This window comes from Berghia stephanieae, chromosome 9 (assembly GCF_034508935.2).
Source record: "Berghia stephanieae isolate SIO BIC M18660-M18661 chromosome 9, UCSD_Bste_1.3, whole genome shotgun sequence".
NCBI classification, from domain to species: domain Eukaryota; kingdom Metazoa; phylum Mollusca; class Gastropoda; order Nudibranchia; family Aeolidiidae; genus Berghia; species Berghia stephanieae.
The window spans coordinates 23,582,892-23,603,756 of record NC_088368.1 but is presented as its reverse complement, the minus strand read 5'-3'; the positions used below and the strand labels follow the sequence as shown (position 1 = coordinate 23,603,756).

Genomic DNA, 20,865 nt, shown 5'->3' with positions numbered 1-20,865 from the left:
ACATCGATGTTTCAGGCTTTACGGCCATCGTCAGGACTGTGTGCTACATGGGTTTAAGTTGTTGTGTGTTGTTGTTGATTTTTGAAGTGGTTCCGTAGATTTGTAGTTGACTAGTAGATGTTTTCGTCTATGCGGACAGATGTTGTACATCTCAATGTTCGTGTTGAGTGTGGCTTAGTGACGAAGCCACACTCAACATGAAAAATGAGATGTACAACAGCTGTCCGCATAGAAATTGTAACAATTTTATACATTAAATGATAACTCAAATCGTTAACAGAATAAACATTTTGTTTTTCCCTTAATTATTTTTTTCAGTATTTCGATGACAATGTGAGTTTAAAATTTTCACCTTAAAAGGAGCATGAGCACATATTTTTTTTACACGAAAAAAAAAGTAGAATAAGCACAATTATTGAAAACTCTTTTATTTTATTTGTTAAACCCTTATTGCCAACATTCCATCATAATACCTCAGTATTTTCAATGTTTTATTGTGGTCAATATCCATGGAACTTTTTAAAAGTGATACTAAGTTGCTAGAAATTGTGGACTGTAAAAAGTAATTTAATAAAATGAATATAACTGCTTCAAAATAGAACAGAATACCAAACAAGGAACATTTCGGGCTCAAAACCCTGCCTCAGCCATCACCCAAAAAAACAAAAAAAACCAATGAAAACATAAATACATGACTAAAAAAAAACAGAATGATGGCAGAGAAATATCCAGCACGACCCCTCTGTTTACATTCCAAGATTTATATACAAGATTCTGGTATTTTGTTCTTTTTTGAAGGATTAAAAAAAAAAGTTCTTAACAATGTTTTTTCTTTGTCATGACATTTCTTCATGGCATTATATTTTTTGTTTACGAATTTCATGACTTTGCTTTTTGTTTTGTTGTGTCCTTTAATAAATCATTTCTTTACATTATTATTATTATTATTATTATTATTATTATTATCATTATTATTATTATTATTATTATTATTATTATTATTATTATTATTATTATTATTATTATTATTTTTTATTATTATTTTTTTATTTTTTAAATATTTTAAATATTATTGATTTTTTGGGCGGTTTTTTAATTGTTGTCCCTATTTCCAAGCCATTGTGTTTTTTGTTTCAAGTAAAAAAGGAAAATGATGAGATTATCTAATTCTAGATAATAAGTTATATAAAATCACATCCATAGGGTATGGTACAGATCAGTTATCCTTGCAATACATTTTCATTTAAAAATTCATGGTAATGTGATTGAGACCAGGTGGAGAAAAGAATCCTTTGCATGAAATAGTAGACACCTTTTTATTTTTTTTTCAAATATTTTTCCTTTTTTATTTTGGTGATATTTACAACTCCCTTCCCTCCCCTCCCCTTGCCTCAGTCTAAATGTCAGAGGTGAGGCGCATATTGATGCTATGTGGTCAGTTAAAAGGCTCACAAAACCTACCAGCCAGATGTACCCTATCATACCAGGTGGGAGGGGGGGGGGAGGGGGTGGGGAGTGGAGATCTTGAACATTTATAGTCTGATTGATATAATCTTGTGAGAAGTTATCACGAAAATGGCTGTCTAAAAACAATAACAAAGAGCTGAGTGACGTCAATTTTGTTCCTTCTATAATGTCCAAATAATTGAATTTTTAAAAGATGACTAAGTTTCGACTAAATCAAAGTGTATTAATATAGATTCAGTATTAAAATTTACAATTAAAAATCAATTTTGTTTCTCGTCCGACCTGATGAAATACCAGATTGAGAAGTGTATCACAATTTTGGCAAATTGGATGAAAGGCAATGGCTTTAACTCATTCAACCCTAACACCGACTATATCCGTAGTTTACCCGGGTTACTTTTACCCCATGCCTATTTATTACATTTTTTCTGAGACAAATTATAGGCGTACTATCAAAGCTAATGTTTTTTCATTTTTGCATGTTAATGGTAGTTGAGTAAAACTATCTTTGTACATGCTCAATTTTAATACATTTTTTTTCCAATTTTGAAAAGTAGCAAAAATCTCTAGGATTGAGTGAGATAATGATTTTGATGTTTTGTTTACAACTAGTAAAGGGACCAAATATGAGGATATGTGACGCTTCATTAAATATTCTTCTTTTTCTTCCCTTCAAGTCTGTGTAACTTCAATTTTGAAGATTCCATAGACCACAGTATTTTTTTTTTGGTGCAAGTTATCGAAATACATTTATTCAACTCTACTTTAAACAGAATAAATGTTTAATTTGATATTTAATTTATGAATTTTATGAATTATGATTTCAATTTAATTTTCATAATCACAAGTTTACCCAGAGGAAAAATGTCTGAATATGACAGTTAATCACATTACACAACTACATTTTTGCCTTTTACTCTCCACTTATATATTTTTTTTCACAAGATATTCTCTTTTGTTTTAGAAACAATTTATGACATTTAAAGTAATCACATATATAACATGTTTTGGTGACTGGGTGATAATAAGACGTTTTATATGACTCAAACTGAGGGTATTTTGGGATCATTTGTGGTATTTGTGACTGACTAGTATTATGTCGATATGAACTAGATAGAGAAAGTTGAGTTTTAAAACAAAATAAGAGTTAAGAAACGTGGAATATCTGGACTTATGCCCTTTATGGAAGTATATTTATTCAACTCTGAAAAACGCATTAACTGTTCCTGAGTTTATTTTCTTTTTATTATAAATGCAATTTACATCATCAATGTAACTCTAAACACAACACCACAAAGCAGCACAAAACACGCTGACTGGGTGGGGTTCCTGACTTCCCATAGTGGGCAGGTAGGGACTGATTGTGTTTTCTATACCCCTGTATCTGTTTTCCAACTTGCTTTATGTCTTTGTCTTGGAATGACAGGCCGGATTCCTTGACTGGGAGGGAAGCAGTCTAATGTATAGCTATAGTTTTGGGAGAGGATATTTTTTGTCTTGTAAATCATCTCTCTGTTATGCACTCTATTATGTTTTGTTTACATTTTATATATAATTTGTAAACATTTGAGTGTATTCCTCTTAGTTGGGACCTGTGCTTGTGTCTGGATGAGACTTTTAAATGATCTCAAACTTAGTACTCTGATAGTGTGCTCTTGGAATCTACATCTGTTTCCTATTTGAATCAATTCCACTTTGTCTTACCTTTTCTTGGGTGCTTTAATTGTAATTCTAGAACTTTTTACTATCCCATTTTCTACTTTTTTACTGGCGCTGATATAACCTAAATGTGTTGCAAGCGCCGTAAAGCCCTTAAAAACAAACAAAACAAGCTGAATTGTTTCTGATATCATTAGATTATTATTTTTATAATTGAAAATGTATTTTTATTTTTTTTTTTGTAATTTCAGTTAGTGGCCTTGAAGTCGTCAGGGTCAAATGCAGATCAAGAACTAACCCAGTTGAGAGAGGAACTTGATTCTATGCAAAACTGGAAGGCCAAGGTAGGATTTCATGTCTGTGCTGGGTGGGGTCTTTTTGACCTCCCATGGTGGGCAGGAGGGCAGGTCACTCGCTGTGTCTTCTATCCCCCTATATCTATTTTCTGAGTTGTTTTCCGTATTTGTCTAGGAATGGGATTATTTGGTTTTGTCGTGACCCTTGACTGAGAGGGAAGCAGTCAAATGCATAATGTTAGTTTTGGGATGTGTTTTTTTTTCCTCTTTGTAAATCATCTCTCTGTTGTGTACAGTTGAACGTATCTTGTAAACTTTTGAGTATGTTCCTCCTTGTGTCTAGTGGAGACTGTTATGTGATCTCGAAGTAAGTACATTGATGGTATGCTCTTGAAATCTACCCCTGTTCCCTACCTATTTGAACCCATTCCCCTTTGTCTTACTTTTTCTTGGGTGCTTTAATTGTAATTCTAGAATTTGTTTTCTTCCTTTTTGCTGGTGCTGATATGACCTAAATGTATTGCAAGGGCCGTAAAACACTTAAGGACAAACAAACATCATAATTGTGGATATTGTGTCCATTTACATTTCTTATTACAGTCAATTTGCAAGCGTTTATTTTATTTTACACCATATGTGACCAGTCCACTTAAAATAGTTTTATATTGGGGTGAATCTGGTGCTTAAAATTGAAGTTTATGGTTAACTTAAAACATTTCACCGTCATGTCTCATCCTACATGTCCTACATGTTTAATGTTGTTGTTGGCTAGGGACCCCTTGTAAAGTGTTTTGAGCAATTTTAGTGGATAATGCTCAATAGAAATGCTAGAGTTTTTAGTTTATAATATTTTAATTGAATTAAATGGCTTATTGTTATTTGTTTCTATAAAGAATTTACATTAACTTAAATTTTATAAATTCATCTTAAAGTTGAATTTTAAGCATCAGATCCACCCTAGGTGTACTTTAATATGAACACCTGGGGTGGATCTGATGCAAGTCTGATAACTGAACGCAATCATTGTAATAATGGACACTCTATTGCGTTGGTTTGAGTGTGTTTCCATTACAACAATTAGACTATAACAATGGGGTTATCACACCTGCAAATAAGTACTATACGTCGTATCCACCGTTACATGTTACAGTTTTGAGCCAACTGGTTACAAATTCACAGAGGTCGAGGTGCCCGAGTGGTTTTGCATGGCCACGAGGGTCCTGGATTTGAGTTCTACTGCTGGCACTTTTGATTTTTTCCAAGGTTTAAACTCCCAGTGTGTGCTCACTTGGACTGCATTGTTAACATTCTATTATCTCATTAAAGACGCAGAGTTGTGGCCCGTGTGAAACCCCCAAAAAAGTAAACAAGTGGTCAATGTTAATTTATATTTCACTAATAATAACAATAATTTAAAATAATAATAATAATAATAATAATAATAATAATAATAATAATAATAATAATAATAATAATAATAATAATAATAATAGTGCACATCTGTTAAGTGCAGCTTTTCCCCGCTTTATAATGCAGGGTCTGGGTGCATTACAATGACATGTACATATATAAAAAAATATCAATACACCCATGCACAGCATGATTCCACTCACAAACAACATGTGCGTGAGCACACATACACACACATACACACACACACACACACACAGTCACAAAAAAAAAAAAGAAAAAAAAAAGTCATTTGTCATTCATTAGAGTAGCTGCTCACCGAAACATGACAGAAAAAGATGAGTTTTCAGTTTCTTTTTTAATGTTTCTAGGGCTGTTGGTTCTCGTATTTCTAAAGGAAATTTATTCCAAATTCTAGGGGCGGAACAAGCAAAGCTATATTAGAAAGGCTGTGTGATAGTACAATAAATGAAAACCCTGTTGGATTTATATATATATATATATATATATATATATATATATATATATATATATATATATATATATATATATATATATACCGATGCATCTGCAAGTGTGTCTTAACCTGTCAGACGTGTAGTCAATGAGTTGATCATTTTTTTTCTCTTGTCTTCAATTCCAGTACGACAACCTTCGTAGCCAGGCGGCCACTATGAAGGAGAGATATGAGAAAAGAATAGAGGAATTAGGTGAGGAGAAGGAGGAAGAGGAGGACAAGAGGAAGGAGGTAGAGGAAAAGATGAGAGAGCAGCGACGACAGCTCCAGCAGCAGATTCATGAGTTGAAATCACAACAAACGACGACGGTGTCCGCTGTACAAAGGATTAGTGGTGGTGGTCCTGATGTTGCTGCAGAGGTTAGATAATCTCTTTCATTCTCTCTCTCTCTCTCTCTCTCTCTCTCTCTCTCTCTCTCTCTCTCTCTCTCTCTCTCTCTCTCTCTCTCTCTCTCTCTCTCTCTCTGTCTCTCTCTATCTTTGATTCTCTCTCTCTCTAGCCGTGATTCTCTCTCTCTCTCTCTCTCTAGCTGTGATTCTCTCTCTCTCTCTCTCTCTCTCTCTCTCTCTCTCTCTCTCTCTTTCTCTCTCTCTCTCTCTCCCTCTCTCTCCATGAGTGAGCTCAGAATTACCCCCCCCCCTTCTCTCTAATATTTATCATTTTGATTTTACCTCCCTGTAATAAATTTTCATTTTTCTTTTCCTTCCAGGTGAAAAAGGTGATGAACTCCGTGTTCCAACAACTGAGAGGAGAGTTTGAGCCCGAGGAGAATTATCAGGGAACAGAAATTGTATCGACTATTTTAAACGTTGTCAAGGTTTGAACATACATCATACACACTTTTCCACTGTGATTGAATTAATGTTGCAATAATTTATATGAGGAAAGTTGGTGTGTTGAGAATTAGAAATTTAATTTATTTATTAAATTATTTTTTTGACAATGCTGAAACAAAACTCATTTTTCTCATTTAAAGTATTTATTTTATTTCAAATATTATAAGGTATCATTAAAATTTGATCTAAACATTTATCCATAATTAATTCTGTTTTGAGACGATTGGTCAGATACTTTTATTATTTTTTCCTTTGGCACTTCTCTATTCCTATCATTTCTACTTCTCTATTCCTATCATTTCTACTACTCTATTCCTATCATTTCTACTTCTCTATTCCTATCATTTCTACTTCTCTATTCCTATCATTTCTACTTCTCTATTCCTATCATTTCTACTACTCTATTCCTATCATTTCTACTTCTCTATTCCTATCATTTCTACTACTCTATTCCTATCATTTCTACTTCTCTATTTCTATCATTTCTACTGCTCTATTCCTATCATTTCTACTTCTCTATTTCTATCATTTCTACTGCTCTATTCCTATCATTTCTACTTCTCTATTCCTATCATTTCTACTTCTCTATTCCTATCATTTCTACTTCTCTATTCCTATCATTTCTACTTCTCTATTCCTATCATTTCTACTTCTCTATTCCTATCATTTCTACTTCTCTATTCCTATCATTTCTACTTCTCTATTCCTATCATTTCTACTTCTCTATTCCTATCATTTCTACTTCTCTATTCCTATCATTTCTACTTCTCTATTCCTATCATTCTACTTCTCTATTCCTATCATTTCTACTTCTCTATTCCTATCATTTCTACTTCTCTATTCCTATCATTTCTACTTCTCTATTCCTATCATTTCTACTTCTCTATTCCTATCATTTCTACTTCTCTATTCCTATCATTTCTACTTCTCTATTCCTTTCATTTCTACTTCTCTATTCCTATCATTTCTACTTCTCTATTCCTATCATTTCTACTTCTCTATACCTAACATTTCTACTTCTTTATTCCTATCATTTCTGTTCCTTGTGTGATGAGGTTTTTACATTTCAAAAATCAACAAAAGCCCTTACAAACATTTGTTATAATTTGTTAAGTTTTAAACCAATCGGCAGTTGGGGGTGGGGGGTCGGGGGGAGAGATTTGAAGCAAATGACGGGATCAGCACACAGGGGTGGGGAGAGGGGAGGCAGAGAGTTGCAGATAGTTCAGGTTACTGCCGTTACGCCATTGAGTTAATCTGGGTTGGATAAAATAAATGACGGGATCAGCAAAGAAATATTACTGTTCTCTCATGCTTGTGATTATACATCTTGTGAATAGCAGTTTGTGAATCACCTTGCATGTGCATTGTTGTTTATAAGCTCAAGACGTTTACTTATTGAGAAAAATAACAATTATTTTTAAGGTATTTTATTCTTTAACGTAGCTACTAGCCCAAAATTTAAGTGAGGACTAAGCTGCTAAAAGCTGTCTGCTGTAAAAAGTAATATACAAAATAAAATTGAATATAAAAGCTTTTAAAAAAAAAACCCCAAAAAAGACAACAATCAATCAAAATACAAAACATTTTTTTTGTCTTGTTGTTGTTGTTAAAGCTGGTGTACATTGTGTGCGGCTATGTGGTCTTGTGGTATGACACTCGCTTTCGGATCGGACGGTCCTGAGTACGAGCCTCGCTCAGCGCATAGTTGAATCCTTGGAAAAGACTCTTTCTGTACTCAGGTGTAAAATGAGCACCTGACCTTTACCAGCGTAATGTCCTAGATGTTAAGTGTTGCTGTTAGCCAGGGACTCTTTGTGAAACGTTCTTAGCATGTTTAGTGAATATTGAGCTATATGAAAGCTCAATTTTTTATTTTACTTTATTTTTTTTACATTATTTTTACAGCTCAAGATTTTAAACTTTATTACTTAGTTCTTCATTTTTCTATTTAGCAAACTACTCTGAGACTTACAAACAATGCCCCTCTTCCAAAACAAGAAGAAAGTGAGGATGACGAGGATGAAGAAGAAGAGGAGGAAGAGGAGGAGGAAGAAGAAGAGGACAATTCTGTTGAAAACGAGACTGTTAAAGGTAAAAGTGATAGCGATATAAGTGGCGAGGGGGGGGGGGGGGGTTCAAATGAATTATTTCAACAACCTGAATGAAATTTAGAAGTTGTAGAGTCACGCCTTCCCCTGTTACAGTTCCAAACTCCTCTGAAGTGTGTAAATAGTCCTCCGGATAGGTGACATAACTATTTTAGTAGCCAGATGTTTTGGCAGATTCTTATGATCATGGGTTGTAAAAGAGGGAGGATGGATGATTGACAACCAGCATTTATTTAGACTAGAAAATAAGAAGCCATCACTCTGAAACATAAAAGAAAAAAAAAAAGTGAGCTTCTATATAGCACAATATCCACTAAATGTGCTCAAAGCTCTTTACAAGGAGTCCCTGGCCAACAGCAACACTTAACATTTAGGACAGGACATGACGCCTGTTAGGCGATGTTACAATTATTTTCAGACAGAGACAATGCTGTTAACACCAGGGACTCGTTTTACACCTGAGTACGGTGAGAGAATGTGAGTAAAGAGCCTTCTCCATGGACTCAATTATGCGCCGAGTGAGGCTCGATGACTGGTTTCACACTTTCAAGGAGAATTGACATCACACTTAATGTGAATGGAGCCAATTACAGGGCTGTATAAGGCATTAAATTCAATGAAATTTGTTGATTATCGATTTTTAATCAAGGAATTTGAAGCATTATTTAACCTTCTTAGGACAGATTTGTATGTTACAAAATTAGTTATGGTGATTACTATTCTTCCCACCCTGAAAAACCCCCAAAATTTACAATATCAAGTAGGCAGGTCTGTAAAAGCCAAATCAGCCACATCAACACAATGTCTCGTTTACCTTCAAGACTGAAACTGTGACAATAATGGATTGGTGTAATAGACCTAGTACATTTTGCACAGTGTGTTTTGTGTAACTGTTATCTTTCTTACCCATGTCACATTTGTTTGTACATTCCCTTTGAAGCTAATGTGCGGCTATGTGGTCTTGTGGTATGACACTCGCTTTCGGATCAGAAGGTACCAGGTTTCGAGCCTCGCTCGGCGCATAGTTGAGTCCTTGGAAAAGGATCTTTACTCACATGCTTTCACTGTACTCAGGTGTAAAATGAGTACCTGGCGGTCAACAGTGTTATCTCTGTCGGAAAAATAAATTGTAATATCGCTTAGAGGGGTGTCATGTCTTGTACATGTTACATGTTGCTGTTGGTCAGGGATCATTTGTAAAGCGCTTTGAGCATGTTTAGTGGATATTTTCCTTATATAAAAGCTCAACTTGTTTTTTGTTTTTTTTAAATGTCATTGTGGTGCTCAAGATTGTGTATTCAACTCCTATTATCTTTTCTTTAAAATCACCAGATGTGAAGAAAGATACAACACCAGTTTCTGCTCCAGCTACAGAAATTTCAACACCGACGACAATGGTCAGCGAAAATAAAATAGAAAAAGTGAATGTAACCAATGTAGAGGCAAAAGTCCCCGATGACATATCATCCAAGCCACAACGTGAATCAATTCAAGAGAATGTAGGAAAAGAAAATGCTGCTGCTGAAGTCAGCCAAGATGAGGATGATGATGATGAATCATCCTATTTAAGTCCCCCTACATCACCCACACCACTCAATGAAAATAGATTATCACCAGCTTTAGAAACTACGACATCACCTTCATCTCCACCTTCTTCACCTAAAGTTACTAAACAAGATGATAATAAAGTGCAATCACCAAATTACATTGATGATGGTAATGATAATGATGATGATGAAGATGGAGAGGAGAAAGAGGTATTATCAACATCATCATCGACCCCTTCATCACCTTTGCCTCAGCAGCCTTCCTCCCCACAGAAGCAGAAAGCAGCTGCTGGAGATATCTTAGGCGACATCGACTCATTCACAGCAAACTCCAACCCATCCAACATTCCAACTAGAAAAGAAAAGAAAAAAGAAGAAGACACCGTTACAAATGATATTGACAGCGTTGAAGAGGGTGTCACTCCACAAGATAATGTAAATGATATTACCCTACCTAATTCAATTGATAATAGCAATGCAGTAGGACCCGATGAAAAAGAAAATATTAAAAAATCTGATGAAACTTCAGAGAACAATGAGAATAATGTAGAAGAGAAAAAAGAAATAGAAGAAAGAGCAGGGACTCCACCGCCCCCAAAAGTCTTTAAACCTATTCCAAAAATGCCAGATGCAGCCACAATGGCGTCTTTCCAGGATCTAGATGACATTCTCGGTAAGTTTGATAAAAAGTCACCTGCTGCTAAAAGTGATGTAACCAGTAATGAACCGGAAGAAAACTCCATAGAGGACAATTCAAAATCCAGCCCTATGGAAAAAGATGAGTTGCCATCGACTGTTGAGCCAGAGATGAAGGAGGATGAGAAGACGAAGAAGAAGGAAGAGAATGAGGAGGAAGATGAATTTTTTACTCCACTGAAAGAAACAAAGAAGGTAGAAGAGGTTACAGCCGTGACAAATAATGTGGACGATAGCGGTAACTCAAAAGCTGATATAGAGGAGAATGAAGTAGATTCGAAGAAGAAGGATAAAGAAGAATCGAAGAATGGTGGAGAGGAGAAAACGGACAAAGAGAGGAAAGAGAAGGAGGAAAAGGTGAAGAGAGCAGAACCGGATGCCAACTCTAGGGAACCCCCTCCATTATTTGATGATGATGACGATGATGACAGGTAGGTGGCTTGGCTCACTCAAATCCATAAGGTTTTCTCAGTTTTTATAATGTTAAGTGTGACCTGTTTACTTCCATTTCACGTTTGTGTAAACATAAATGCCTGCTCTACTCACTTTTCTTATAAAAAGGGATGTAGTCCCTCAAACCCAGAAGGTAATGTTAAACTGTGACCTGTTGTCTCAAAAATGGTATTATTATGATTATCTTAAAAACAGTATTAACTCTTTCAGGATATATTTGCATTTCCGTCTGACACCCGATTAAGGCAGGATAAGAATGACAAGCTAAGAAAAAGCAACATTCGAATTTGGCGCAAAATCTCAAATAAAATACCCCCCCTCCCCCTAGGGCCAATTGAATGTTCTGATGAAAGAAATGATACCATTGGTTCAATTTATAGTACATTTTTAGAAATTAGGATTGGATTACATTATTGTTTTTGCCTTTCAAGACCGGCCACACTTTGTGGCCAATAGAACAGATTCTGCTCTGGCCACACAGTGCGGCCAATGGCGCTGAAAGACAAATTTGAGATGTACAGATGTTGCTCTAAGGAAACCACGATAAGATGAGTGTTGCAATTAACAGTAAAAGACTAACAGAAAGGGTTACGTTACTTGCTATCCTTAACCCATAGAGGCCCGCTTCCCCTGGAGTCGCCCGCGACTGTTGAGGCCCGCATCGCCCGTCATCGCCCGCGGCCCCCGAGAAAAAACGGATCATGTTTACTTTGTTATTGCAACGAATCACTTCGTTTTATTCTAAACCGGAAACATCGTAAACGTAATGCGATCGTTCTATTTCCGTTTCCTTTTTACCGCACGTTTATATCGTTGATAGCAAGTGAGTAATCGAATTCAGAAAAATGGCATTCCCGTACCTCACGAGTTTGTTGCGTGGCGCTAGAAATGATGTTTTGGAGAGTGGTGTAGACGATGAAGAGGATTTTGGAAATGAAAGCGATATCGAACTAGAAAGAGAAGATGTAAACGATGGTGGGGATGGACAAGACGAGGCGTAAGCACCCGATCAAGGTGATTCGGACACTGAATCGGAGTCCGAGATTGACGAAAATGACGGGAATGGGGGTGCGGGGAACGATTTTTAAAAAAAATATTTTTTCCCCCAATTTATTGAAATCAAAACATGTCATGTTATATATCATTCGAAAGCAAATTTATCTGGCTATAAAAAGGAATTAAAATTATAATTTTATGTCATTTGGTTCTCGTTTAATAATTTTTTAACTTTGTGTTGGTATTTTTTTGTTAAGAGTTATGCCCCTTACACTGGGCCTCAGGGGAATTTTTTTTAGTAAACACCGGGCCTCTATGGGTTAAGATGGGATGCTTGGCGATCACAGAGAACTTTCCACCAGATCTAACAACTCACTCCTCAGTGCTAAATAGACAAGAGAAATCTGCAAAATCCCTTTTCTTAGAACATACTGTCAATGTACTGAGTTGTCGGCTCGGACCACCGGACCTAATCTAGGTTGTGCTGTGAGACCAAGGCCATATCTTTACACCGCAATGACACATGAAACACATGTTTTTTTATGAATGACTGAAAATGACTTCACAGTCTCTATGGACGCTTGCCGCGAATGTGTGCGTCAGTCTGTTTCTATTATCCAGTTAGTAATTTGCCTCCATAAATCTCTGTCTAGTGCACATGCTCTTAGCTTTAGAATGTCATCATGTGTGTTAAGGTGCTGAGGCAGTTGGATGTTTCCTTGTGTTGTTGAAATCAGTTCTTTGGTTGTTGTTTCTAAATGTATTTGATATTTTTTGAGATCTTGATTCAATGTTGTTGGAAAAGAAGTTGGTGTACGCCCTCTGTATTTAGCTCCTTGTTTGAAGTAATCATCCATTGAGGTTTGTGCTGGAATATTTTCATCTTGTTGGAGCACCTGTCCGAACAGTTTCATCTTTGTTTCTTTATATGCGTGCTGACTGGTTGTACTCTGCATCTGTCATATGCATCCTCATTACTGATTTTGTCTGGCCAATGTACCCCAATAACTCGTCTCAATTGTTTGCGATGAAGGGAGTCCAGGGTGTCTAAATTCTTTTTTGTAAGACCCCATGTACCAGAGTTGTACATAAAGATTGTTTTTTATAGTTTGATAAAATGACTAAGATGTGTGTATGAAACAATGCCAGATAAAGCAGAAAGAAAACTACAAGAAAAAAAAAATCCCCCCCCCCCCCCCAAATAAAAAACTTTGGTGTAATGGTAGCAATGCTTTACCAGTGTTCAGATCTCAGGTTTGATCCTCATTTTAGACAGACTGATACTGATATTGCTTTTTTCTTCTTGTATTCATTTTTATGCTATGAAAGACCAGTTCTATAACCTGAATAGTAGATGTCAGATTAAACCAAAAAACAAGAAAGAAAGGAAATGCACTCTAGAATTTTCCAGTCTTCAATAGAATAAGTTACCCATCATCTCAAAACGACTATCTGGTCTGGTGGTATGACACTCGCCTTCGGATTGGAAGGTCCTGAGTTTTGAGTCCCATTCTGAGGGGCACATAGTTAAGTCCTTGGACAAGAATTTTCACTCACATTATCTCACCATACAGGTTTAGATGAGTACTATGTTGTCTCTGAAAAAATTGTATTATGATAAAATATCGCCTCAAGGTTTTTTTTTCCTACATGTTAAGTGTTGCTTTTGGCTAGGGACCCTTATAAAGCACTTTGAGCATGTTTAGTGGATAATGCACTATATAAAAGGTAAATTTTTTATTTAAAAAAAAATTATGTCGGGGTGAAAATGATGTGTAAAATTGAATTATGCTTACTGTTGTCCAATTTGTGTTAAAATCAATGCATTCATCGTAACAGTAACAGTGTTGTCTGTGTCGACAACAAAAGTTTTAAAATCAAAATTAAATAGTGCCTAATTGACATCCTTCATGTTCAGTTTTGTCATTGGCTTGGGACCCTTTGTAAAGTGTTTTGGTATATTGTTGCTCTATATAAATGGTTAAGTTATTTATTTTTGTTAGATTATTAATGCATTGATGTTTAACTTTGCTTTTATTTGTTGTATTTATTTCAGTTTCCTATTTAGCAGTGATAGCAGATCAAGCCCCGTGACACCTTCAAAGCCCCGCACCCAATCAACAATTAGTAATTCTGTCTTCAAAGGGAAGCCACTCCCAACAAAGAAAGTAGACATCAATGCAGAAGAGGTTTGTATTAATATCCATGGTTTTATTTCCTTTCCCCCCCCCTCTCTCTCTCTCTCTCTCTCTCTCTCTCTCTCTCTCTCTCTTTCTCTGTCTCTCTCTCTCTCATATCTCCCTAAGCTGTTCTCCAGTATTTTGTCATCACAATATAAAGCCTTGTTTAATTGTTTTTCTTTTTTTTGTTTTTTTTTTGTTTTGGGTCTAATATGTAGTTAGTATAGCGATATCATATGAAGAGTGGACATTATAGGATGTTTTCGTCCATTCTGCTCTCTGAACCCTCATGAATAGTCTGTAAAAGATTGTCTTTGATGGAACCTTGAAGGATGTTAATGCCCATTCTGCTCACCGACCCGTTTTGGACAGTCTGTAAAAGACTGTCTTTATTGGAGATTTTATAGAACATTGAAGGATGTTTATGCCCATTCTGCTCATTGACCCATTTTGGATTGTCTGTAAAAGACTGTCTTTATTGGAGATTTGATAGAACATTGAAGGATGTTTTTGTCCATTCTGCTCATTGACCCATTTTGGATTGGATATTTGATAGAACATTGAAGGATGTTTATGCCCATTCTGCTCACTGACCCATTTTGGATAGTCTGTATAAGACTGTCTTTATTGGAGATTTGATAGAACAGTGTCGGATGTTTTCATCCATTCTGCTCACTGACCCATTTCGGATAGTCTGTAAAAGACTGTCTTTATTAGAGATTTGATAGGTGTGGCAGGTGCCTTGCTGAGTTGATTCTATTATTTTGTTTGTTAGTTTTGTTTTAAAGCTAAATCAGGAAATTGAAACTGAAAAAAAAGAAAACAAAACAAAAAAACAAAAAACAAAACAAAACAGAACAAAACAAACTTGTTTGAATTGTATTACTTTTTTTTTTATTGATCGTAATCATTATCATCATCATCATCATCATCATCATCATCATCATCATCATCATCATCATCATCATCATCATTCATCATCATCAAAATTACAATATAAAATTTTAGGTATTTTTAAGTTGTTGAGTTCTACCAACAATCGGAGATTTTTGAAAAAAATAAAAAATGAGTTGAATGTTTATTATTATATCCACAGGACCTCAAGCCACAATCACCACCTCCATTGTTTGGTGACGAAAGTGACGATGATGACCTCGACTGGTTGAGCTAGGAAATTAGACCAGCTAGACACGTACATATTCACGGGTCTGATAGCCTAATCCGATCTTTCGGCTTTATTTAATATCGTTGCAATGTACAGTAGTTTCCATTACAACGATATGTCCAAAACAATTTGGGTTATCAGACCTCCAAATGAGTACACTTTGGACCAAGAATAAGAATTTCATTATTTAAAAAAAAAATCGTGATATATTTTGATAAATCATTTTTCATGAAAGTTAATGTTGTTATAAGAATAACTCAAGATGTTGTCCTTTATCAGAAATTGTTTTCTGCCAATCATACGATGTATACATTCCCCTTTATCCCAATCTGGTGTTATTTTAAGATGAACAGAGGCATGCTCTTTATGTGAGGCAAAGCAAGACAAAAAGCAAGATTATTTACCGCTATGTGTTGCACAAGTGTTCACTAGTCAGTAGACAGCTATGGCACTCGCTTCCATGTTATAGGTATTAAAGTTTCTCGTCATATTTAGCATGAGTGAGCACCACGGCGGTCGGCTGGTTACTTTCTGGGTGGGATTCCTGACCTCCCATAGTTGGCATGGAGGTACTTGCTGTGTCTTCTATTCCCCTATATCTGTTTTCCAATTGCTTTCTGTCTTTGTCTTGGAATGCGATTCTTAGTTTTGTCCTGACCCTGGATGGAGTTCTTGGTTGGGAGGGAAACAGTTGAATGTATAGTTATAGTTTTGGGAGATGATATTTTTTCCCTTGTAAGTTATCTCTCTGTTCTTATTGTTTTAACATATGATTTGTAAACATTTAAGTGTATTACTCGTAATGGGATCTTGTGCTTGTGTCTGGGTGAGACTTTTAGGTGATCTCAAACTAAGTGCACTGATAGTGTGATCTTGGAATCTACATCTGTTCCTTATTTTAACCATTTCCCCTATGTCTTACCTTTTTCTCAAGTCCTTTTAATTGTATATCTAGAATGGTTTTACTAACCAATTTTCTTCTTTCTTTACTGGCGCTGATATGACCTAAATGTGTTGCAAACACCGTAAAACCCTTAAACCCCCCCCCCCCCCAAAAAAAAAAAAACTAGTTACTTTGCCTCACCCGAAGAACACGCCTCTGATACTGAAATCTGAAATTAAAAGTATCTTTAGGATCTTTAGTCATCTGGATTAGTTCCCGATGGCTCAGTGGGGAGAGCAATTCAATCATAGGCAAAGCAACTGATCTTGGGTGTGTTCAAAATTTTTATCTGACTCCCATGTCCACCCAGCAATGATTGTATTGAGTATTGAGATGTGACAAAAAGTGTTTTACGATAGACATGCATCCTATCCAAAGGGTAGCAAACAACTGTTACAGTCTGTTTATGGCTATACAAAGATAAACTCAACTTCCATGGGGCTTAAGGTTCTGTAGGACTTGTGAGGGTTCATCTGTAGGTAATACCAGAGGCTCATCCCTCAGTCGAGACAGAAGCAACTAGGTTAGGTGGCATTGTGAGTTGCAAATGTGTTCACTAGTCTGTGGACGATGACTGTAGTCCTCGCTCTCACATATCACTTTTCTGAATTAAGACTCCATTTGGAACATAGGCCATCAACAATGCTTTGCCATTTGACTCTACCTTGGGTTGTCATCTGCTTCCATGTATATCCACCAAACTCACTCACAGACTAACTCTTTCAGCGCCATTGGCCGCACTGTGCGGCCAGAGCAGAATCTGTTCTACTGGCCAATGGTCGCACAGTGCAGCCGGTTTTGAAAGGCAAATATGATAATGTAATCCAATCCAACTTTCTACAAAAGTACTATAAATTGAACCAATGGTATCATTTCTTTCATTAGAACATTCAATTGGCCCTAGGGGGGTATTATAATTGAGATTTTGCGCCGAATTCGAATGCCGCTTTGTCTTAGCTTGTCATTCTCATGCTGCCTTAATCAGGTGTCAGCCTGAGCACTGAAAGAATTAAAGTTATTATAGTTTCTCGTCAAAAGTTGCGTGAGTGCTACGGCAGTCAACAAGTTAATAAAAACCTATGCTCTAAGCTCGTGTTTTTTTGTCTTTCTTTGCCTCACCCATGGAATACACACTCAGATTGATGTATTGGGTGATGAATCATCATAAAACGCCTTATGAATCCAATATGAAGAATTATATTTAATTTATTCTCATTATGAATGTCCAACCACCAGTTGGTTGTTATCTAACGTATACGTTGTGTCTTTTTTATTATAATATACACAAAAAAAAAGAAAAAAGAGCACAGTTGCTTCAAGATATTTATTTATTTAAAAAATGCAATTTTCCTGTCTGTGAATGTAATTATATTCAAACCTGTTTTTTTTTGTTTTTTTTTAACAAAAAAAAAGGTATTTCTGTGTTTTTGTTACCAAGCAATATGGATTTTAAAAAATGTGAAATGTACAATGCCTCATGTCATAACACAACATTTAGAGTAAAATAGGATACTGATTCTTTCATTGTGGACGGGGAGGTCGATCTTGCTGTGTCTTCTGTCTTCTAATATCTGATTTCTGTATTTGTCTTAGAATTAGATTACTAGGTCTTGTCCTAGTCCTGGCTGGAGTCCTTGGCTGAGGGGTAAACAATCAAATGTATAGTACAGTCCAAGCCGTTGGGATGGCTCGGTTCCCTACAAATCGTGCCAATATCAAGTGGCGGCCATGAAACTGAGCAATTTTTCAGATTTACTCTACAGTTATTCAAACTTAGGACTGGCAATACAACTTCTAATGAAAATATATTGATGTATTAAACTTTTTTTTATTTCGTTTGTTTTTCGTTTTTGTTTGTTTTGTTTCATTTCTTCTTCAGGGTTTTAACTTTTTCCGTGATTTAAAGCCATAGTAATAAAGGAGACTTGTTTGACATCTATTTGGGTTACTTCAGCCACTTGATGCTAATCTGATCCAGAAATGTTGTCAAAGGAGTCAGAGTTGACCCATGAACGTGATGATAGCTATCGATGACACTGACAAAGGATACATGTAAATTCTATTGTTCACATCTCTGTGATGAATGGTGCAACCACACACCCGTTGACTGTCCTGTTAGACGAATTTAATGAGCCATCAATTTGAATGATTGAAGACAACGAAAAAACTCTTTTATGGGGACGTCATTGCCAAATTTTGTCCCCATTAAGCTGCGGGCCATGCCAATTAAGCTGCTAGGAATGGGAAAGGGTATGAAAGTATGCGCTTGACTAAGAAGCTCACAACATTGCCATATATAGTATAGTCTGGTTCATACAGTTTAGTGAGAATTACTCATAAATGTGGATGGCAAAAAACAATAACAAAGACCTCAGTTACGTCATCTTCATTCTATCTTAAGAAAAAATTCTGTTCCCAAGGAATCGTCCCATTAAAGCGGCTGTCCCAATTAAGCGGCATCCCCAATACTGGATTTGACTATTAGTTTTGAAATTTTTTTTTTTTTTTTTACCCTTGTTAATCATTTCTTTAGGGTACTGTTATGATTTTTGTTTTGAGTATTTTCCTCTTTGTAGGATCCTGTGCTTGGGTCTGGATGAGTCTTTATCAAATCTCAATCTGAGTACACTGATAGTGTGCTCTTGAAATCCACATATGTTCCCTATTTGAACCATTCCTCTTTGTCTTACTTGTTTTTCATGTGCTTTTTCTTGTAAAACTATACTTTTTTTTACAATTCCATTTCTTTTTTCACTGGTGCTGAAATGACCCAAATTTGTCGCAAGCGCCGTAAAACTCTCAAAAACGAGCAAATATTTTAAATTTTTAAAATTAAAAAAAAAAAATGTTCAAAAGAGATTTTCAAAAAACATGAATTTCTGACACTCAAGCAACCATTCCCCTTTGCCTTACTTTTTCTTGTTTGCTTCTAATTGCAAACCACACTTTTTTTGACCATCCTATTTTCTTGCTTTTTACTTTTGTGCTGAAATGACCTAAATCTGTCGCAAGCATTGTAAAAAACCTTTAAAAATAAAAAAAATAAAACATTGAATCATAGTTGTTACCCATCACTTCAAAATGGTATTATGTCGGGTTAAAGACAAAATTCTGTCCTTATAGACAAACAATTACGATTGGGACGAGGGTAGAGAACAGAAAAACTTGAATGCTTGAAGTGTGCGACACAACTTTATTAACTCAAGACATTACGAACACACGCCGGCTTAACCGACGGACGAACTGATAGTCAAACATCAGTATAACAGTAAAAAGCGTCATAATAGACGGCCCAGACATAGAAGGGGACAACCCAACTGAAAGATAAAAGCAGTGGCGTCTCGTGTCTTTCTAGAGAGGGCGGGCATTTCTATTCCCCCCTCACCCCACCCACACCCCACCCCCTCAAACCCACCAACCATGATAGGTACTCTCTATGATGACTTACTTGATTTATGCCTCTTGGCTCCTGGCGGAGCATAGGGCCTCAACAGCACTCTTCCGTCTTCTTCTGTCCTTGGCACAGACCTTTGCCTCACTCCAGGTAAGATTGGAGACGCTCAAATCTTGGTGAAGGCTTCTCCTCCAAATCTGTTTTGGACGACCCCGTTTCCTCTTGCCCTGTGGGTTCCATTCGAGAGCCTGCTTGGTTGTATTACAGGGCTATTTCCGCAGGGTATGGCCAACCCATCGCCACTTTCTGCGTCTGACCTGGACATCCTTTGTTCTACTCTCTATGATGCCGAAGGAAAAAGAACAGACGCACACAAAGAAACAACTCTTCTCTTTTTTTTAAACAATACATTTTCAGTTGGGCAAATCTAGAAATACGATTTTGTAAAGTTTGAAATAAAAAGTAATAAAACCATCTCTATAGACAGCGGCGTGGCGTATTGACTGCATATGGTGGTGCCATGATTGGAAGAAGAAGAAAAATTCTTAAACAGTGAACAAGATTAAGAGGAGAGAGCACATGTTAAAAACTCTCTTTTTTGGAAGGGTGGGGGGGAGGGTCGATGATTTCTACGAGTGTACAAAACTCACAAAAACAAATAATTCATGAAAACAACAAGCCACAACACTGAGATACAAGTCCCGTGTGAAAAGGTCTTGTAATTATTCTTTGTCAACCATTTAAAGGATTGGATTTGGTAGATATTGCAATCAATATGTGATAAATGTAAATCAAAAGAGAAAAAAAAAACCTATGACAGAAATTACTTATAAAGAAAATCTGCACGGCGATGTTTCATCTCTGCAAATCTTTTTATAATTTGTTTATTGAAATCTGGAATGGCATTTGGCATCTATTTCAGCTTTGTGAATTGACAGAATCATTAACGACTTTAACCGCTCCTGTTTTATTGAATTGCGCAAGAAATTTTTCACTCTTTTAAGGGTGCTAAAACAACGTTCAGGAGGTCAAGAAATACGATGGAAGTGGTTAAGGTCACTATAGCCTATAGATGTCCATGATTTGTCAGTGTTTGTTGTATCTGTAAAAAGTAGACAATAAAAACAAAAGAAACGTGTTTTTTTCCTCTAAACTAACTGTGAGCCATTCATGCCTGTCATGCCATGTCACTGA

At 36.1% G+C, this 20,865-nt stretch overlaps 1 protein-coding gene across 2 annotated transcripts in view; it reads left to right on the top strand.

Annotated features, from left to right (window-relative positions):
- The window catches only part of LOC144979892 (FK506-binding protein 15-like), a 50,302-nt gene extending 32,187 nt beyond the window's left edge, over window positions 1-18,115 (top strand). For both annotated transcript variants that reach the window (XM_078927145.1, XM_078927146.1), the window contains exons 24-30: window positions 3,378-3,470; window positions 5,476-5,709; window positions 6,060-6,167; window positions 8,142-8,280; window positions 9,630-10,971; window positions 14,046-14,178; window positions 15,266-18,115. In XM_078927145.1, coding sequence (XP_078783271.1) covers window positions 3,378-3,470; window positions 5,476-5,709; window positions 6,060-6,167; window positions 8,142-8,280; window positions 9,630-10,971; window positions 14,046-14,178; window positions 15,266-15,340 — 2,124 coding nt within the window. In that variant the 3' untranslated portion in view covers window positions 15,341-18,115. The remainder of the gene's footprint in view (window positions 1-3,377; window positions 3,471-5,475; window positions 5,710-6,059; window positions 6,168-8,141; window positions 8,281-9,629; window positions 10,972-14,045; window positions 14,179-15,265) is intronic.
- The last annotated feature ends 2,750 nt before the right edge of the window (window positions 18,116-20,865 follow it).